The sequence below is a fragment of the Polypterus senegalus genome, chromosome 7, assembly GCF_016835505.1.
Source record: "Polypterus senegalus isolate Bchr_013 chromosome 7, ASM1683550v1, whole genome shotgun sequence".
Classification (NCBI taxonomy): Eukaryota; Metazoa; Chordata; class Cladistia; order Polypteriformes; family Polypteridae; genus Polypterus; species Polypterus senegalus.
In genome coordinates this window covers 120385131-120406062 of record NC_053160.1, presented here as the reverse complement: position 1 = coordinate 120406062, position 20932 = coordinate 120385131, and the positions used below count along the sequence as shown (strand labels likewise).

At 37.1% G+C, this 20932-nt stretch overlaps 1 protein-coding gene across 3 annotated transcripts in view; it reads right to left on the bottom strand.

Annotated features, from left to right (window-relative positions):
* aimp1a (aminoacyl tRNA synthetase complex interacting multifunctional protein 1a) overlaps nucleotides 1-18337 on the bottom strand; it is a 105253-nt gene extending 86916 nt beyond the window's left edge. Inside the window, exon 1 of one of the 3 annotated variants that reach the window (XM_039759211.1) lies at nucleotides 18314-18337. In XM_039759211.1, coding sequence (XP_039615145.1) covers nucleotides 18314-18315 — 2 coding nt within the window. In that variant the 5' untranslated portion in view covers nucleotides 18316-18337. Of the gene's footprint in view, nucleotides 1-2828; nucleotides 2849-7341; nucleotides 7443-18313 lie in introns of those variants that run through there. The other 2 variants (XM_039759212.1, XM_039759213.1) reach the window with 2 other exon arrangements.
* Nucleotides 18338-20932: the final 2595 nt, after the last annotated feature.

Here is a 20932-nt window from a genome sequence, read left to right as displayed (position 1 = left end):
TCATACTGCCAGTAGAGATAATTACTCAAGCCAAAACTAGCACGAGTGGAAAACCAGCCAAAAAAGATCAAGAGGGAGAAACTTGAAATGACCTCCACATGTAAAACCAGTCCTGTTTTGAGGGTTTTCTAATTGTTGCCACTTTAGTGCACCTGTCGTTAAGTCCATGAACACCAATACAGCTGAAAGTGATTAACAATGACCTCAGCTGCTTAACCAACCAGAAAATTATCAGACAGGTTTAATTGATTTCATGCCAGGCCCAATAAAAAAGTGTTCCTTTAATTTTTGTGAGCAGTGTAGTTGCTCTGTCTTAATTTCCGATTCTATCTTATCATCACGTATAGAGATAGACATTTCCAATAGTCACTGTTGTAAAACAATCTGCTCTAGATCAGGCTATACTGAACTGCCTCAATTTTAGCTTTGTAAATGTTGCCAGAGATGCTGGTTCACAGGCTTATTGGACAAGAGCAAGTAGTATTTAAAACTACTGATGCACGTTCACATGTGAAACAAGTACAGAATGTACATATTAATGGGTATACAGTTAACAATGTTTGCAGGTATTTTAGGGGCAATATAAGATTCTGTCCAAGGATACTGCACTCTATGTGAAATCCCACTATACTGTGTCTAAATGCGCATACATATAGGGTGAGTCAAAATTATGTTAACGCTAATGGATTATTTTTATCTTGACCACACCTTTCCAGGTTCGATGGATAGGTCGAGGTGGACCATTGCCATGTCCTCCACACTCCCCTGATTTGACACCCTGTGATTTCTGGTTATGGGGCATGGTGAAGGAGTGAGTGTATAGCAGGAAAGTTCATGATATCAATGACCTGAAGGACAGAATACAGACTGTGGTATTATCTATTCCCCGCGATGTGCATGTCCGGCCTTTAAATGGTACTGTTGCTCATTGGTTTTTGTGTGTTGAACATGATGGTGTCCAGGTTGAGACATTCCTGTAAATCATCTTGCACATGTGATGTTTTGTGAATAAATTGTTTCTGCCATTCAAATGTTAACATAATTTTGACTCACCCAAACCTGTTTTCACATTTTATTTTGTAAAATTCTTTAGAGATTTGTGTTCTGATGACCAGTAAGCGTAGCGAACATCTAACATTGCACATCCACACTGTAAAATGCAGTAGTGGCAGCATCATGGGAATGCTTTTCAAAATTAAGAAACTAGCCTGAACGTTTTTTTTTTTATCTCCTAAATATTTTGACTCCATTATTTATTAATTTGTTTGCCATTTTTTGAGAGATGATGGAAAAAAGTAGTCTCTCTTACAGAAGGGTTTCTACTTTGAGATCCAAAGAGCACTGTATTTTTTCTAATACCTGCAAAATACTCTTGTTCCAAGGCACTGTACCAATTTAAAAAAACACTTAAATCTAGAGTTTTGATGAAAATTGACCTGATCCAATTTAATGCAAGTAAGTGCCAAGTCTGATGCTGCTGTTCCCAAAAAAAATTCCATCTACTAGCTATAATATCAAAAGTCAGAAACCAGCTTACTGGAGGCTAAGTTTACAAGTCACATCAGATACACATGACCATAAGACTCTAGTGACATTTCCAAAAGCTAATAAGAATAAAGAGAGTTTAAATGAAAATGGCACACTAAGTTTAGTTATTGACAGAGCCTGTTCTTCTCAACAGAGTTCTTTCTGTTCATATACTACAAGCACCGATTAAAAGACGACTTTAGAATGATTGCAGAGATGCACCGACCTGGTCCAGGCCACAAAAGCATTTTTAAAGGCCTGACTGTTGACAATAAGATCTACTTCTTACAAATGGAAGAAATGCAGTATTCTTGCTCCGATTCCCTGTAAATGATCATCCTATAAAGATCCCAGCAAAAGCACAGTATGCAATGCAGATGAATGTGATAAAGAACTCTAGGTTAACAGTAAAGCATGTGCAGAAACCTACTGAATTTGCCAAACATTCTGCTCATGTTCACTACAGGGAAAACAATGGACAACATAAAAATCTTATTCTAAACAATGATAAATGTAGCACTACAATTTGGGGGTTCTTTGTTTTCTCTAGGATTGAACAGCTTGGTGTCAGAAAAATTTCAGAACTGTATCAACAAATACTACTTTTGAAGAACTTAAGCTGAAGAAGGTTCTAGGTTAAGGGTTCACATACATTTTAAAGTCAGATCAATTTCCAACCCATATAATGGTTTACTTAAGTACACAATACACAAAGCATAAGAGACCACATGCTAAACTAAAAATTTAAAAAAAAATGACAATTTTTAATCAAGCAGGATTTTTTCGTATCAACAAATATTTCTTTCCTATTTCAAGCAGACTTCAATTGTGGAGCACAATGTAATCCTGTTCATTTCTTTAGTAACATCAGCATAAAAATACAATTTCACCATATCATGATTTGATGTTATTTAATAACAATAATTTACACCTTTTCAAGAAGATACTAAACCTCCATACACAAACAGTTGTTTCACAGTTTCCACATTTGTTTTACTTGTGACTTGTAACTATTGGACAGATTCCCTAAATGACAAAGAAGGAAAAGCATTTTATTTGGGAAAGAAGAAAAAAAAACAGACAAAGAACAAGTCTGCATTGGCACTGGAATATAGTAATTAGCCCTAGATAAAAAACAAATACAGTTTCAAAGTGGAAATTACAAACATCAAAAAGGCTGAAATCCATATTATAAGATAAAAACTGCTGTTTTTTCTTCTCTTTAAAAAACAGAATAAATTAAAATAGATCAACAGACAAAACACTTTTAAGGAAAATGATAAACCTGCACATCTCCTCACCTCTGTTGACAGCTTCTTTAATAAGATTGCAAATTAAACTGAAAAAAAAAAACACATAAAAGATAATAATCATGAATTTTACTTTAAAGTAACATTCATTGTTGAAATGAGATGGTGAAGCTGTGAAATCTATTGCCATTTGCTATTTCTGCAGCATATTTTACAAAAATAACGTATAGAAATCTCAGCCAAGATCAGCAGTGCTCAATGATAATGTATAAATCTGTGCAAGTTAATAACTTGCCAAGGTTGAGAGTGACTTCAATGAAGATTAAACTTTATGCAGAATTAATCAGGCACGTTGATTTATATAAATATTTAACTGAACTGTCAGCTGGAAAAAGCAGGTGGTAACCACTAAGAACGCAGTGTTTAGGGAAACTGTCCAACTGAAGAAAAGACCTTCTGTGCAATATTAACAGAAGGGTTCTACACTTTTATCCAAGAAACATCAACATGGCTAAAAGGTAACAGCTGAAGCAATTGCCAGAACGAAAGGATGTGGAAGGTGGGAGTTTGGCAAGAATAATGACTTTGAGACAGCTGCAAAAAGATTATGATAAATTGGGCTGGGTATTGGCACTGATGTCTCGATTCAAATCAATATCGATTTTATCTGACATAGAACAGTTTCTGAAATGTTGCCTGGGACTGGGTATCGGCACTGATGCCCTGATTCGATTCGTTATCAGTTTTATTGTGACTGAATATATCTGAAGTATATATGATATATTTGAAGTGGTGGCTTTTTTAGCAGATTTTTGTTTATTACAATTTGCTATTATAAAAATCACACAGATATTATTTCATTAATTGATATACAGTGGAACCTCGAGATACGAGTTTAATTCGCTCCAGCACTGAGCTTGTATAGCGAATTTCCCGTATCTACTGTAGAACAAACTTCCCCATTGAAAATAATGGAAATCCAGTTAATCCATTCCGCACCCCCAAAAATATCAACATAAAAATTTTCCTAACAAATAACACTGATAAATAATATATACAAGTGGAACCTCGGTTTGCAAGTAACTTATTTTACGAGTGTTTTGCAAGACGAGCTAAATTTTTTAATTAATTTTGACTTGATAAAACGAGCGATGTCTTGCAATACAAGTAGTATGGATACACTTTGTCTGCTGAGCATAACTGAGCTGATGGTTCTTCTTTCTCGTGCGCATCTCTCTCTCCTTATCTCGCTCGCTCGCGCACGCCTATCTCTCTCCTCTTGAGGGCAATCGTCTCCTATTCTCCGTCTGCATGTCCGCGACATTTTTGGATACGCTTATACAGTGAACTGCTACAGCGAAACAATGAAATCACAAGCGCACAAACGCGTACATCCTCACGCTACGAGAGAACAAGGAACACTGAGTGAGCTAACGGGCTGGCAGCATCAGCTTGGGTGAATCCTCGAGTCGTGGCGGATCGGGAAACTCATCACGCATAACCACAGCCTGGCTCAAGGCTCGTTATGCAAGCCAATGCTCGTATTTAGATCCGAATTTTTCGCTCATACTTTCCTCTTATCTTGAATTTCTCGTATACAGAGGTGATCGTATCTAGAGGTTCCACTGTATTATTATCCTATTCCTAACCGCTGTTCACAAAGCAATAAAGCTGTATATCTGACATTCTCTATAATCTAAACAGATTCAAAGATCATCAAGATAACATTTATAAATTTTAATACAAAATGACCGCACATATATAACACCCGTCATTGCAATAAGCCATCTCAATTCACCTGCTAAATAAAAAGAATGGAAACAGACATTGTCTGGGGACAGTAGCTACTGATCTTATTATCGATCTAAACTTTTAAGTTTAAACGTCAGCTTGTTTCTGCTATGCTTCCAGGCTCTGATTCGCTTAAGGATCTCAAGCAGTGCACAAAGCAGACATTACTGAGGAGTTATTTCATGCCAATGTGTCTTTCATCATCTCCAACACCATTTGCCAGCACTGAAGGGCAGAGTGTTGTAGGTGATGTTGAAACCTCCCCAGTCTCAAAAATTTCCAAAAGCAGCGACAAAAAGTATGAATTATGAATTATTATTCAGATGGTAGCAGAAAAGCTGACAGAACAATAGGGAATTATTAGAGAGAAAAAAGGTTAGTATGTTACAAATTTCATTTTGTGCACTGCATTTCATGGGTTTTTTCATAGTGTTATGAAAAGGGCATATTATCAGAAATAATGTTTTGTTACAGCTAATTTCATGCAGAAAAGTGTATTTTGAGCAATCTCCAGCCAATAATTGCAGTTTTCATTTGTCAGGGAAACCTATCCCCATATGTTCAATGAATTAACATTCACTCCATTTTATAGAAACACTAGCCCGGCAAAAGTTGAGGATTAACTGTATTTTTAGGGCTCATGTTAAGCAGACGAAAGCACGATTTAGAATACGTTTGGGACTTTCATTAGTTGTCAGTTATAATCATCAAAATTAAAAGAAATAAACATTTGAAATACATCAGTCTGTGTGTAATGAATGAACCTAATATACAAGTTTCACTTTTTCAATGGAATTACTGAAATAAATCAACTTTGTCATGAAATTCTAATTTTATGACTGCCACCTATATATATATATATATATATATATATATATATATATATATATATATATATATATATATATATATATATATAGTATATATAGATAAAAGCTTGGAAATGATTAAAACAAATGAATCACATGAATGTATGTAATCAATTGGATATACTGTTATTTTTGTAAATGCTTTTAATACAATGTCTATAAATATTAGATTTTTTAAAATAATAGTTTATAATACATTAATAAAAACAAATGACAGAGTACTGGTGTTTTGGAGACACAGTATTGATAAATATCTTAATATATTTGATAAATACTGTAATACTGAATTTAGTCAATATCATCCAGCACTAGTCCAAGTGTGACAAATTTTAATGCAGAGTTAAATATAGATAACTGGCTGTGGTCAAATAATGGTGAATGACACTGCAAACCACACTTCGGAATGAACATGAAAGTCAAACTGATAATGATTTTAACAGAGACGCTAATTGTTAGGTCAGGTCAGGTTGGGGAGCACGCACTGGTACAGCACGTTGCCGCACTCACCACATGACGAAACAGTTTGGCATCCTGGCTGGCAAACCCCCGGGGAGACAAGCAGTCCAGTCCCATCCTCTAGAAATGGCACTATCTGCTGCAGTTAGTAGTTACATGGGCGTCCCCTTGGCCTGGTCCAGCTACTTAGGTCCTAATCAATGAGGTTAATGCGAGCCGGATCACCCTCTGGGAATCGCACCACATAGCTGTAGTGCCGTAACTGGTCCTCCCTCACAATACAGGTAATGTAACTCATTTGGGACTTGGTGAGCAAAAGCTCATTCGACACAAAGTCAAACCAGCGGTAGCCAAGAATTCTCTGAATCGGTCAACAGTACAGAAGGAGTCCAGTCTTTGTCTCATGTCACTGGACAGCGTCCATATCTCACAACCAAAGAGCGACACAGGAAGCACCACGACTCTAAAGACTTGGATATTAATCCTTTTCTAACATGCCGACTGTGTTTATTTTGTGGTCGAGGAGTACTATGCACTCATGTACAACAAATCTTTATAAATAAACATTGCTGCAGAAAGTTGCAGGTAATCCTACACCTCTTCTATCAAAATCGGCTACCAGAAAACGTACCTGGACTACGAGGTTTGCCAAGCTAGTAGTATCCCTACAGACTAACATATCCATTTACAATTTGTCAACCCCTGCATGAACATACACACATAGCCAACCTGGAAGTTGTAATCTACAAGATTAACAAACATTAAAATGAATGTTTTCCAAAGTCAAACTGGATGCAATTATGCTAGTTCATAGTTATAACATCTCTAAAAATGGGTACATTATTATAACATATCTTTCTTGTTCACAAACTACAATCACTGCACTATTTATCAATTTAACACACTGCAAACTGTGTAAAAAAAAAATGTCAAACAAATAGTATTGCTGTAATGAGATAGAAAATCTATTTGACACACATTCTGTATACCAATAAAACAATTAAATTAAAACAAAAAGTAATTTACATATCTGTTTGAATGTAATTTAAATGCCTATTTTTAAATTAAATCTGCAAAAACACACATGCTTTAACAAATGATAGCAGCAACCTGAAGATAAGCACAGCTGCATGAAAACTCCAGCCCTGAGCCACATAAGAGAGGATCTATAAATAAACGTGCACAGACAACTTGGCAGCCATAGAGTTAAAACAGTTATTTAAACAGACAACCTCAATAAATACACTCAGTATAAGTACTACAAAAGTTTCAGATACATTCACTTTAAAATAGCTATATTATATCAGTACAGTATAAAATGGGTTTCTTTTATAAGTAAAAACACTTTTTCATGTTATTCTATTATACTAAACATGAAGCAAGACATATCTGATAAATGTCAATAAACTACAATAAGCAAAATAAAACAAAATAAAAAAATAAATTACCTTTTTGATTAATCACTAACTCTGGTTTACAAGACTGGATTCACTAACAAGAAGTGCCACGGACAACTGATCACCAGCTTGTGCTTCTCTGTACGATTTTATCTCTTCACATTGCTCAAATAACTTCTGCTTGACACAACTGCTATGAACGGCTGCTACAAGCACACATGCTCAACTCCATCAAATAGCTTTCAGCGATCATAGACATTAAAGTCCAATTTTACTTTTAACAGCTCTATTTTTTATTTTAAAATAGGATTACTTAAGTAACAGATACATCAGAATAATCAAATCTTAAATTATGCTCTATTCCTTTACTGTCAGGCAGAAGACATGGTAAAATAATACAAAAAGTCATATCAAATTAAAGTAAAATGTGGCCTATTAGGCACAAAAAGCTGTGAAAATAATTTTCACTTTATTTTTCTGCAAACAGATTACACCTCATTGATGAACTCTTGCCCACTACTCCTCGATACACTTTGCTCTCTAGTGGTTAATATTTATAAATTAATTCTATAAAAAAATACTCAAAATATGAAATATTGGGGTGGGGGTAGTGACTTAGAGTTGTGTGCGGCACAGTTACATGCAAAAGTAGAAGCACTGCAAGTCTTGCATATATCAGCAATAATTATACAGTAGATTGGATTGCTTAAAGATACCTTGTTTTAAAACAAAAAACAATATACAGACCAGTAAAAATGTGCTTCATAGTGACAATAATTAAAGTAAGAGAAAAAAGCAACCAAAGCTGAAAATATGTCACAAATAATACTAATAATACTAACCCAGCCACAGGGGATGCACAAACCAGTGTGTTTTTTAGTGCCAGTTCCAAGCCCGGATAAATGGGGAGGCTTACGTCAGGAATGGTATCCAGTGTAAAATTTTGCCACATCAATATGCGGACAATAATACCAATTTCCATAATGGATCGGTCGAGGCCCAGGTGCTGGTGGAATTTGGGCTACTGTTGGCCGTAGAAGAAGATTTAGCAGGAAAAGAAGGGGGGGTTCCGGGGGGTGTGGGGAGTAAGATGTGCTCAGAGGAAAGAGGAGAGGAGGAAGGTAAGGAGATTGGAACTGAGGGTAGGAACTTTGAATGTTGGCAGTATGACTGGTAAGGGGAGAGTCAGCCGATATGATAGAGAGAAGGAAGGCTGATATATTGCACGTGCAAGAGACTAAATGAAAGGGGAGTAAGGCCAGGTGGATCGGAGGTGGATTCAAATTGTTATATCATGGTGTGGATGGGAGGAGAAATAGTGTTCCTTTAGAATAACCCCTACCCTATGTAAAGAGTATTTTGGAGGTAAAAAGAGTGTCAGACAGTAATGATTATGAAGCTGGAAATTGAAGATGTGATGATGAATGTTGTTAGTGCATATTTTTGGAAAACGTACGGGATTAAATTACTTAAGTAATTTGTGCAAAGATGTCTTTGCATCCTACAAACAATTACACTCCAGATTTAGCTTCCCATCAACATAATTTTTCCACTATTTGCAAATTAGAAACTTTGCTAAACAAAATCTGCCCAATTTTCCTCACCGTCCACCTACTTCTATTCATGAAGAAATATGGATCAGTCTTGAGAACTCAGATATTTCTATAATATATACAATCATTTTAAAGTCCCTTCCTTTCAAAGATCCAAGAATACTGTGGGAAAAGGATCTCATACTCAACATTTCAGAAAAGGAGAGGAAGGAAGCCATACACAAAATTCACACTATCTCCGTATGTGCAAAACATACAATTATTCAAATTAAAATCTTTCTCATCTGTCTCAATTAATATTGTCCAAAATGCTTCCACAGCAAGATCAAACCTGCAAACATTACAATCAAGCTCCAGCCTCATTGGGCCATATGTTTTTGGTGTGCACCAAATTAACATCATTCTGGATCAAAATCTTTAAAGGCCATTCAGACAGCCTTGGTGACACAATCACCCTTAATCCATTATTAGCTGTGTTTGGTGTTCTCCTAGATGGGCTTAAAGTGGAGGATGGATAAACAAACTGTTACTGCCTTTATTAGCATGTAGACTAACTTTGCTCAAATGAAAGAATCCTAGCCAACCTATTTTAAGTCAGTGGGTAATTAATGTTACATACTATTTGAAATTGGAAAAAAAAATCTAATTCTCACTTAGTGGATCTGTTCAAAACTATTTTAAAACCTGGCAGGATCTAATCAATAACATTTTACAATAGGTATTTATATTGGGGGAAATGATTCGCTTCCATCTTTTCCACTCTTAAAATGTTTTACTCTGGCTGTTGGCCTCCCTCTCTTTTTCAAAACTTAGTTTTGTTATGTTTGACTTGTATGTATGGAACGTCACTTGCTTTTAATAAATTCAATAAAAAAATACTTTAAAAAATGCTTATAGCTCTGGGAATAAAAAGAGTTCTTACATATGTTGCTGTTTACAGTCAGAAACCTAAATCTGCAACCTAAGGATAACAGCTGAAGTTTAGAGAAAAAGGGATGGCTACTGTCTGACAAGAGTTGGGTGGGCTTTCTTTCTAACTCTTTGTATTACAGTTCAGTTACAGAGGTCTGCTGCAAACCAGTAATTTTACTGCTAGTTTTTTACAGTGTTAAGCGGTTTTATATTCTTTATGCTGAGGTTTCCAAATCAACACATAAAAACACATGTAACAATAACAGTTTCAATAATGGATATAAATGTGTCATTTTTGTTTGTCCACTTTTAAATTATGCCCCTAGATATCTGTAGGGGTCTACTGTATCCCATTTAATTAAAATTGGGAAATTGGAAGGAGCAATTAATTTGCTAAAAACAACCTTAGTAACAAAATTATTCACATACACTTAAACCATTCAGCAATAATATTAAAACTTAAATAATTGCTTTGATAAGGATCAGTCTCCTATTCTAATATTTTAATGGAAAGAAACTGACTCCCTCACGCAAGTCCTGAAAGCTCTAAAATCACTAGTAGTTTTCATTACAGCGGCTCTTCTTCCACCCATGCTCCAAAAACAATTACTTATAAAAAAGCTATAATTAAGCCATTTTCTCATTATTAAATAAGAAATACTTGAAATGAAAATCATTCATGAATAAAATACCAGACTTGCATACTTAAATTAGAAAAAGAACGTCATCTTGTAACTGTAAATCTGGTTATTTCTTACATCAACAGGTTGAATCGGATTTTGAGAGACTGGTTAAAATAAAATATGCACATCCTACCTTCCCTGAAACTAGCAAAATATTAAATTATGTCCCTGGATGTTTCCACTGAAACCATAGTACTACCCAATTTACCGTGCTGTTGAATTTCCTCCAGTATAAGTTACAGTAAATTCAACGAACTGACATGTCTACTGTATAACGCTGACTTGGAAAGTAAAATGCTGTCCATTTGCAGGCAACACTAACAAGTGTCATTTCTGCATCCATCTTACAAACGTACCATTGCAGATTCACCACAGCCAACGCCCGAAGCATTAGCTGTGGGGTAAGACAGATTTTGAAATGAGGTAATGGTCATCATTTTCGCACCAAATCTTACAGTTAACTACATCTTCAGCCAATGTTCTATAGTCTGCAACAATAGAAACATACAGTGCCAGTGTTCTCTCTAGCATCTTTTACCCGGGCGCTCAGCCTGGCTGTCATCTTGCATGACATTGTTAGATGATAGGCATATCTAATGATCTACAGAGATGGCAAGTGACAAGCAGGTGGGAGGGAGGGAAAATATTTTAGAAGCAGGATCGCAAGTTGCGAGGGGAGAGGCGCAGGACAGGATGTTGCTAATCACTTGAAGTTAAAGCTAATAGCGGGGACGAGGTGGAGCGGAGTTCACAAGTAAAGAGTATGGCAGTGGGCTTTCGAGAGGGGGGTGAACATGATAATAGTGGGGCGGAGCTGCTTAATACAGTAGCAAGGAGTATGGAGAGGTGGGTGGGCAAGAGGGGGCTGTCCATGCTAATAGCGGCACCGGAGCAGTAGTTCACAAGCAAAGAGGATGTGGAGGTGGGCAGGCAAGAGCAGGACTGATAAAATAAAAAAATAAAAAAAAGTCTAGTGGAACCAGCCTGTCAGATATCAAAAAAAACGGCGTCAGGAAGTGATGTCTCTGTTCTCAACATCAGTGCAGTCTGTATAGTGCTGCTAAGCGTACAGCAGCTCTCTTCTTGCTCAGTACATAGCAAACCAATATATACACATACAGTTGTTTAAGCATTAGGTGTGTTCTGTGTGCAAAAATCCTTGTAGCACTCACTGTGGTTCCTGTTTAAAGTGACCCCATCTGCCATTCTTATATTTGCTCATATTTGGACCTGCGTCCATACTGTAAAAAGTGCAGAGCAAAAGTTTTGTCACTGAATTGCTGAGGGTTTTGTACGGAAGCGTATTAGGGCCACGGTGAAGAAAAAAAAATACAAAGTGAAGAAAAAAAAAAACTACATGCCGAGAATAAAGTCGACATGTTGACTTTAATCTCAACATTTATGACGAGAATAAAGTTGACATGTTGGCTTTATTTTCAACATTTCCACTTTATTCTCACTGTTTATGTCGAGATTAAAGTCGACATTTCCACTTTATTCGCATAGTTTATTTTGTCATTAAAGTAGAATGTTGTAAACTAAACTTCATCTTAAAATGAATATTTAATTTACTAGATTTTCTGAAACCTCGTCATAAGTTAATGTAGTACATTAAATGCTTTGTGTTAAGTGTTGCCCGACCGAGTTGTTAATCACTACGCGCTTCCTAAACTGACTTCCTCTTGCACTGAGGAGGCGCAGGCAGCGATCGCCACACAGAATACATTCACTTCATGATATTCCTGCTCTCTTAACATTTACAATGCTAAGATGAATTCTTGATATCATTTTCATGATGAAATGCATTAAAGCATGTATTAAACATGCACAGCGGTGTAGCAGTAGGGATGCTCCCTCGCAGTATGGGGTACCCAGGTGTATGTTCAGTGTAGAGACCTTCATGGCAGGTGTGACGAGGCTCCAAAAAACTGGTGTATGAATGAGTATCGCACAAATTTAACTTAAATATTGTGTAAATGTTGGGTTCGTGATCTGGTGGTCGGAGACACAAACACAGAATTCAATGGATGTTCTTCTGAGCGGGCTTTCTTTATCGCATGCGTGCTGTCTCTATCTGATGTACCAAAACCCCAGTTCCTATCCTTCCTTTTTCTTTCTCCACATAACCAATCACCACACAATAAACATCTTTGTGAAATTAAAACTAGTTATAAACTTAAATATTTTTCGTTATACATTTTAATTATGCCATCCATTCAGGGTTGCGCCTATACCATCAAGCATCATCATGAGCGAGGCAAGAACAAATCCTGAACGGGGTGCTAGCTCATCACAGGGTGAATACGAGCAATACATATACACTAGCAGGGTCAATTTAGCATCACAAAACCCCACATCCTACATGACTTTGAAAGGAAACTGAAGCACGCAGAGTAAACCCACCAGAAAAACATGCAAACTCAAGGCTGGGAACACCCAGGACCCCCTTTGCTGCGAAGCAGCAGTGCAACCTCCATGCCACCGTACCCCCACATGATTAGTACATGTCTTAATGCATTTCATCATGAAAATGATATTAAGTATTTATCTTAGCATTCTAAATTTTCAGAGAGCAGGAATATCATGAAATCAATGTATTCTGTGTGGTGATCCCTGCCTGCGCCTCTTCTTAGTGCAAGAGAAAGTCAGTTTAAGAAGCACGTAGTGATTAACATGGGTCGGGGAACACTTAACACAAAGCATTTAATGTACTACATAACTTAAGACGGGGTTTGAGAAAATCTAGTAAATGAAATATTCATTTTAAGATGAAGTCTAGTTTACAATGTTCTACTTTAATGACAAACTACGAGAATAAAGTCAACATGTTAACTTTAATCTCGAGATAAATGGCAAGAATAAAGTAGAAATGTCAAGAATAAAGTGGAAATGTCGAGAATGTGTACCTGCCGTAGTGCATGTTTGAATTGAATATCCAACAGGCTCTCACTTTCCCACTCAAAAGTCTTATTCATAGGTACTTTAAATTTTTTTCCAACGTTGTACCAACATGAGCAAAAAAAGTGTTCAGAAAACAAAACTGCTCAGGTATTTCAGAAAAGAGACGCCACAAACTAATGAAGGTGCGGCATCAACTCCTGATGTGGCAATTTCAGACAAAGACATTGCAGAGGCTGTCATTCAGGGGAAATCTCTTTAGCACACACTCTGCCAATTGATAAATCCAAGCACCGCTTAACAGGCATAAACAATGGTTTAAAGATTTTAATTGACCAATGGTCAAAGAAAATGGTATGTGGTGCTCATTGTGCATGAAATACTCAAACAGACACCCCCAAAGGAGGGGTTACTTTGGGTAAATGTGCCATGCACAAGAATTAGAAAAGAAAGCTTGCTGGACCATGAAAAAAGTAAAACGCACATCGAGTCTTCTGCTTAACTTTTTAGAAAAGCGTGTACTAGAGCAAACTGGAATGAGTCAAATTCAAAGATGTGCATCTGTGTTAAATAACTTACAGAGAGATGCCTTTGTGGGAGCTTTAAGATCCATGCATTGGTTGGCAAAAAATAAGTTGCCATATACAACGTTGTTTGAAAAGCTGTTGGAACACTGTAAAGAAAAGGGTTGTTCCTTTTTACAGAATCTCAATTTTGGTAAAAATGCACATTACAACTCTGAAAGAATAATGCAAGAGCTGCTGGATGTCTTAGCATCAGAAATAAAATCTAACATACTGAAAAATATACACAGAACATTTTTTCAGTATTCTGTGTGATGACACCACAGACATCTCAGATGTAAAACAATTAATTATTTACAATAAATATGTTTGCCAGGTCACTAAAGAGGTCAGAATTAGTTTTGTATCAACCCATAATATGATTGATGGCAAAGCGGAGACTGTAACCAACACACTGAGACTATGGACACTCTAGTCTTGAAAACTGCTAATCTGGTTGGACTAGGGTCAAATGGAGCTGCTGTTATGATTGGGAAACAGAAAGGTGTGGCAAAACTGCTTAAAGATAAAACATCTGAGGACTCATGCATAAACAGTGCGTACACACAGAAATGTTGCGCAAGAACGTTTCCATGTTCAAATCGCGATGTATAAAACCTACACTTGGCGTAAAGCCACACACTTTTCCATGGTACCTCATAACTCTGTCGTGCGCAAGTTCTCCGCTCGGTTTTGCAGACTGGCAGCACCCAGCATCAAAGCAGTGCTACTGTTCCTGTGTGGTTACCCTTTATTTCTTAGAACCACATTTCTGATGCGGCTTTATAAATACACTGAAACTAACCGTATATTGTTTATTAGTGTAATGCATCTGATTGTAGATTACCTGTAACAATATAATGGCCCAGGAAATAGCCATAGTATTCCAAATACCATAACTGCTTTAGCGTTGTTAGTCTCACTGCACCATCATCATCTTCTTCTTTCAGCTGCTCCCTTTAAGGGTTGCCACAGGGGATCATCTTTTTCCATACTCTCTCACTGCACCACTCGGAGTATTTATATCACTGTATCTGAGTGGGGAATCACAGCAGAAGCTGATCGGAAAGAGAATTATCGGTATACAACATCAAGCACACACTGCCAAAGCCACGGCAAAACGTTTCAAAGCCTTTTCCTGTAGGGACTTCGCGGTTCAGAAACAGTTTCATCCCAAGAACGCACTCAATCAATTGCTCCTTGTAGAACTGTCTGTACTTATAAGTACAATTACCCCACTGTCAACTTGCACTACAGTTATAATATTGCACAACCTGCGCAACTTTATAAAGCGCGTATTTAGATATGATGATGATATCATTTTTAAGATGAAATGCAGCAAAATATGTTGATTATATTATACAGATAAAACTTTAACTTCATTTAAATAATCTGTATTGTTAATAATTAAACGTGAGGACATGGTGCTGCAGCGCTAGCAAGTTCACGTATTGTTCCTGCCTTGTGCGCTGTATATTTGCTGAGGCTGGCTCGACACTGGAAGGATAGATGGACAGATAATTAAACACATACTATGAAGATATTTCAATGTTCCTTAAAAGTTTTGAAGAATTGTCATTGTAAGCTTACAGATGGCTTAACGTCTATTACACAGCTGACTGTGTGGCGATTGGGTATTTGAAGAAATAAAAGTAAGGACAGGAATTGTGAGATATGAACAATCACTGTGCCATCATGTTCCCATATTTAACAACATGCTTTCATTCCAATCATCATGAAAATGATATCACGTATACATCTCAGTATTTTAATTATTCAGAGAGCTGTAATATCACGAATGTAATGGATTCTGTATCCTGTCGGAGAAAGAGAAAGAACGGAAGCATGTAGTGATTAACACACATAGAGCACATAGAAGATCAAACACAAAACAAAGCATTTAACATGCTACTTTAGTTACAATGGGATTTGAGAAACTAGTAAATTAAATGAATTTAAGATGAAGTTTATGATGTTCTACTTTAATGACAAAATAGACTACGTGATTAAAGTGGAAATTTCGAGATTACAGTTGACATTTTGTGCTTTTTTCCCCCCCACTGTGTGCCAATTTCTTTTTGTCTGTACCCTAATAAGCTCAGACGGTGAGCTACAACTCGCCTTTTCATGGCGACATTGATATGTGACTTCTTTTTTAATTTGGCACTGTGTGACTTTGTGAACTTGAGCTTTTGAGTTTCTCCGACACGCTATGTCACTCGATCAACTTCCTTTTGTTCATTATACCACTGTTTAAATCAACAAATAGTATGTTTTTCCTTTGTCTCCACCTGGTATTTGCTGAAATTCTTATATTTTCCCCCGTGCTTTTCCCTTTGTCTTTTCACAGAACGCTGAGATTAAGGGCTATTTATATTGATTTGCATATTCAAAGAGGCGCAATTCTGGGAGGAATTGGGGCGGAACAGCATGCGCGTGCACGAGCGTTACTTCTCACACTGACTGGGATTTATGGAGTGGAAGAATGCGGAAGCTGGAGTACGCACAGATTCCTGCATCTGGATTTTTCTGTGCATAAGCACATTTTGGCTTTTGTGCTTACGTCATGTTATAGTGCAAATTCTACGCACAGCGTTATGCATGAGGCCCCTGGACTCTTCGTCAACTGCCACAGTGTAAATCGCCGACTGGCCCTTGGCAAGTGCCCAAGCAGCAGCTTCTGTACCTTATTTAACAAAACTAAATAACATCTTAAGGCAGCCATTCTATTTCTTCCAAACTTCTTCAGTTAGGATGGCTGGTTTAAAGGAAATTCACAATATTCTGGACATTCCCCAGATTAAGCTGAAAATGGCCAGTGACACTAGATGGCAGTCTCATGACTTTGCCGTACAGTCACTATGACAGTGTATGATGAGTGATCTCCTTGGAATGCCCAGATCCTGGGGACATTGACTATGGGAAAGCTGCAGACAACTAGGCCTCTAGGAAGAAAAGAAGAATAAATATTTAACCGAAGACACCTTCTGCATATGCAAGTTGGCTTTGAAGAATATTTTTACATTTTTCTTCATTAGGTTCCCCTTTTTTTTTTCCAGTGTTTTCTCTTTTCTTTCCGTCAGCAACACTACTTGTGCCTCTTGGTTTATGTAATAACAAGTGTTATTTAAAATTTTTGTTAGAGTTGCAGGATCCTGAATTGGATACTTCTTACATTTAATAAAAATATTCTGGCACAAGTGTCAAACCTTAAGAAGGAAGTCATATTGAGCATTGTAAAATTAACTTATAAAAATAATGCACATAATTTTCCCCACCAACAAATTTCCCCATCCTGCCCCACCCAGCTACTTTTTCATGCCACCTGGCTGGAAAAAATTTCTGGGAGAACACTGCAGCGCTATTTAATTTCTAATAAAATGCATCATAATCTTTTACTACTTCTTCTATAACTCTGTAATTACCATTGAGATATTCGCTGTGATGTGCTGGGCTGGTAACATCACTTTAAGCAAGACCACCAAATAAAAAGGCAAATTAACTGGGCAGGCTTAGTTATTGGACTCACTTAATAGTAGTACCAAAGGAAACAATTAAAACAAAAGCGAGTACCATCATAAACAATGCTACACATCCTCTATCTGACACACTAAGACAGCGTACAGTACGTTCAAATAACGTAATACTCCGTCTAAGTGTGCCAAGAAATGCTCCTTTATACCATCAATAATTGCCCCTGCATATTGCCTCCCTGTGATGGTGACAGCTAAGTGAAAAAATGTATTTCTTTTAACTCATTCTGGTGTTTTCGGGGGCCAGGTGAGGCGTTACCTATTTATGTATTTATTTATTTTAAATAGCGTCCGTAAAAAGCCAAATCCACGCTCTGCAGACAAAAGTTGTTTTTTTTGTTTTTTTTTAACTCGCCATGCTTCACCGTACCAATAAACGATTTGCGGTTTTGCCTAAACCGTTTCATAATTGCAGCAAGGCAACAATAAACACATACAATAAATAAATACAACAGTTCTAAAAATGGTTCATGCGTTCTTTCTGAAAATACGCGCATTAAACTATCAAAAACACATTTCTTAAAGAAATGTACAAATGGAATTCTTCCCACTTTTATTGAACAAATCTGGAAGACTTGATCTCGTTTTAAAATAAAACGTTAAATCATCCTTCTGCAAAAAAACAACTCTTACCCAGAATAAAATATAGATCCCTTAAAAGAGAACGCTTGGAATAAATAGTTTAGGGAGCTGTGTATGCCCATGTACGTACATAGAGACCTCATTAAACGATTAAACGACCTAAAAGTAGAATGACGTGGTCAGCCATGAAAAACTGAAACTCACCATATAATAGTGTCGCATGCATAAACATTTATTTATGGGAAAAAACAATGTAATAATTTAATCTCAAAACTTGTTCGTGTTACCCACGTACTCACATGTAGCATCCAGGGCATACAGCACTATGTGATCTGCAAAACCGGCCTTTAGGACCTCGCCGACCAATGTCTGTCTATTTAAATGCCTGTTTAAAAGCACAGTTTATGTTAAAAATAAGTTAAATACTTTCTTTTATTCACAATGATCTATCCTGTTTCAATCGCGTTTTCAGATTAAATGTGAAAATTAACTGTGAAATAACGCGATTTCTCATGAATCTACAAAAACAGCATAACATCTTAAACAGGCATATCAAGTGGTAGCAGCGCAGATCAGGTTTATTGGGTATCACAGGCACGGTACACAGCTAAATTATGAAATGGATTCGGACTGTTCGATACTGTACAATTGCACATTTCGGGAAGGTTAATATCCGCACTTGGTAGCGGATACACGAGGGTGAAGTTAGCCACTTAATCATAGTTTACAAAGAAGAGAATAATTTGCGTTGTTAGTTTAAATTATTATTGTCACATACACTGCGAGGACATAGTGAAATTCTGTGTAATAGCTGTAGGTCGGGGGCAACGAAGTATACAGACAATAAGATGATGTGTAAATAAATACAGTAAATAGAAATAGAAGAAGATTCACCTAATGTACCAAACTGTACGTATAATGGGCAAAACTGAACTGCCCATACATATATATCTTATTAAAGAGTAGAGCGGGAAAAGTGCCGATGGCAGTACACATGTAACATACATTAGAGCTAAACATAAACCAACAGGTAGGTACAGTGGAAAGCGGGTAAGATTAGGTTACTGAGAGTTCAGTGACCTTGTAGCTTTGGGGAAGAAACTCTTTAAAGTGGGTGGGGCATTTGGTGAGGCTCCAGTAGCGTTTTCAAGAAGGCTAAGTGAAAACGGAAAATCTGGTTGGTTAATATCCGAGATGATGAATTAAGCTCTCCTCAGACAGCTTGTCGAGTCATGTATGAAGCTGTGAAAGGTCAGCCTCAATGATTTTAGAAGCAGTATGGACAGTCCTTAGAAGGAACTTGTGATCCTGTCAAGACAGGTTACCTACCTTACCACACTGTGTGGTGCATCAATTCAGGATACTTTCTGTGGTGCCCTATAGAAGTTCACCAGTATTTTGGTTCCCACGCTAAAGCTCTGTAGACTCCTCCGAAAAAGGAGCCTCTGACAAACTTTTTTAAGGATTCAGGTGTTGTTTACAGACCATGAAAGGTAGTCAGAGATGAGGGGGGTATTTTTCGTACATGGATTACACGTTTAGCCGGATGTAATTATTGACAATTTGGCATGATCCTGCATCTGTCGGTTTTTCGAAACTCTTGCTGGATGTGTTGTCATAGCAGCAGATCCAAATCCTCAAACCTGCTCGGCGCAGGTTTGTTCTATGTAAACAAGGATTAGCTCAGACACTTAATCAGTTTCCGTGCATGGAATTCATTCAGTCATGGCTTCACCGTTAATGAATGAGCAACCAATTGATATCGGTGTGCAAATTATAAGAAGAGAATTTCATATAGAGAGGGTTTTGAGCGATCGGCAAGATCCTTTATTGATCCCAAAGAAAATTCTTTTCGAAAGATACCGCTTTAGCCAAGGGGGACCTCAAAGATTTATTAGCACCTTATATTTGAAGTCAAACTAGGAGAAGTTGGGCTCTCACAACCACACAGACAGTATTCATTGCTTTGAGGTTTTTTGCAAGCGGCACTTTTTTATATACTGTAGGCGATGCGGAAAATCCATCTAAAAGTGCAGTTTGCCAGGCAATTCGTAAAGTCTGTTTGGCTCTGAAATATTTCCTTCGGGTTTTCGTAGTGTTCCCTGGACACCTGCGTGTGCAGACAATAAAAGAGGTGTTTCATGCCATTGCAGGTACACAGGCAAAAACACCCACAGTTCCATAAAGAATCTCACAATCAGCCTAACATTCTCATTACCCAGGATTTCCAAATGTGATTCGGGCACATGGGACTGATCAGAGTGGAGTTTGATCAAACATTATTTGAAAATTTACCTCTCCTCCTGATGAATAATCAGACACCGTGTCTTCATCAAATATTTGACCTTCATCAATATCTCGTTGGTCAGACACAAGTTCTAGGGATATGACATTCCCTGCAACTGACCCAACAAAAAAAAAAAAAGTGCTATATGGAACATACCTATGGCACACATTGAGGACAAATATATGCAATGGCCATCCTTTACCTGAAATGAAGTGACCACTGTATCCTGTTACTGGTTCTGAGGAGGAGCTCCCCCCTGGAATGCCCTCAGAAACAGGGCAATGGGCATTTTGCTGGGAGCCCACTCTTCTGAAGAGATTAGGTCTGAACTGCGTGGACCGCCAGCTGTTTTTTGCTTGTCTGCCTTCTTATTAGCTTTAAAATTAATGTTTTTTTATATTATATATTATTCTTTATATCAACAATTCTTTACATAGTTGTATACCAATATTTACAAGTTTGAAGTATATTCTCGTACTTCACTTTAACCTGTTCCCATGTTCTCCTTGTCCTCATGTTTGATCTGGAATTATAACATATTAAATAATAATTAATCTGACACATAGGAAATGAAACGCTGCATTCAGTAAGTACAATGCACACTACTTAGCGTTTAATTTGTCGGCCACTT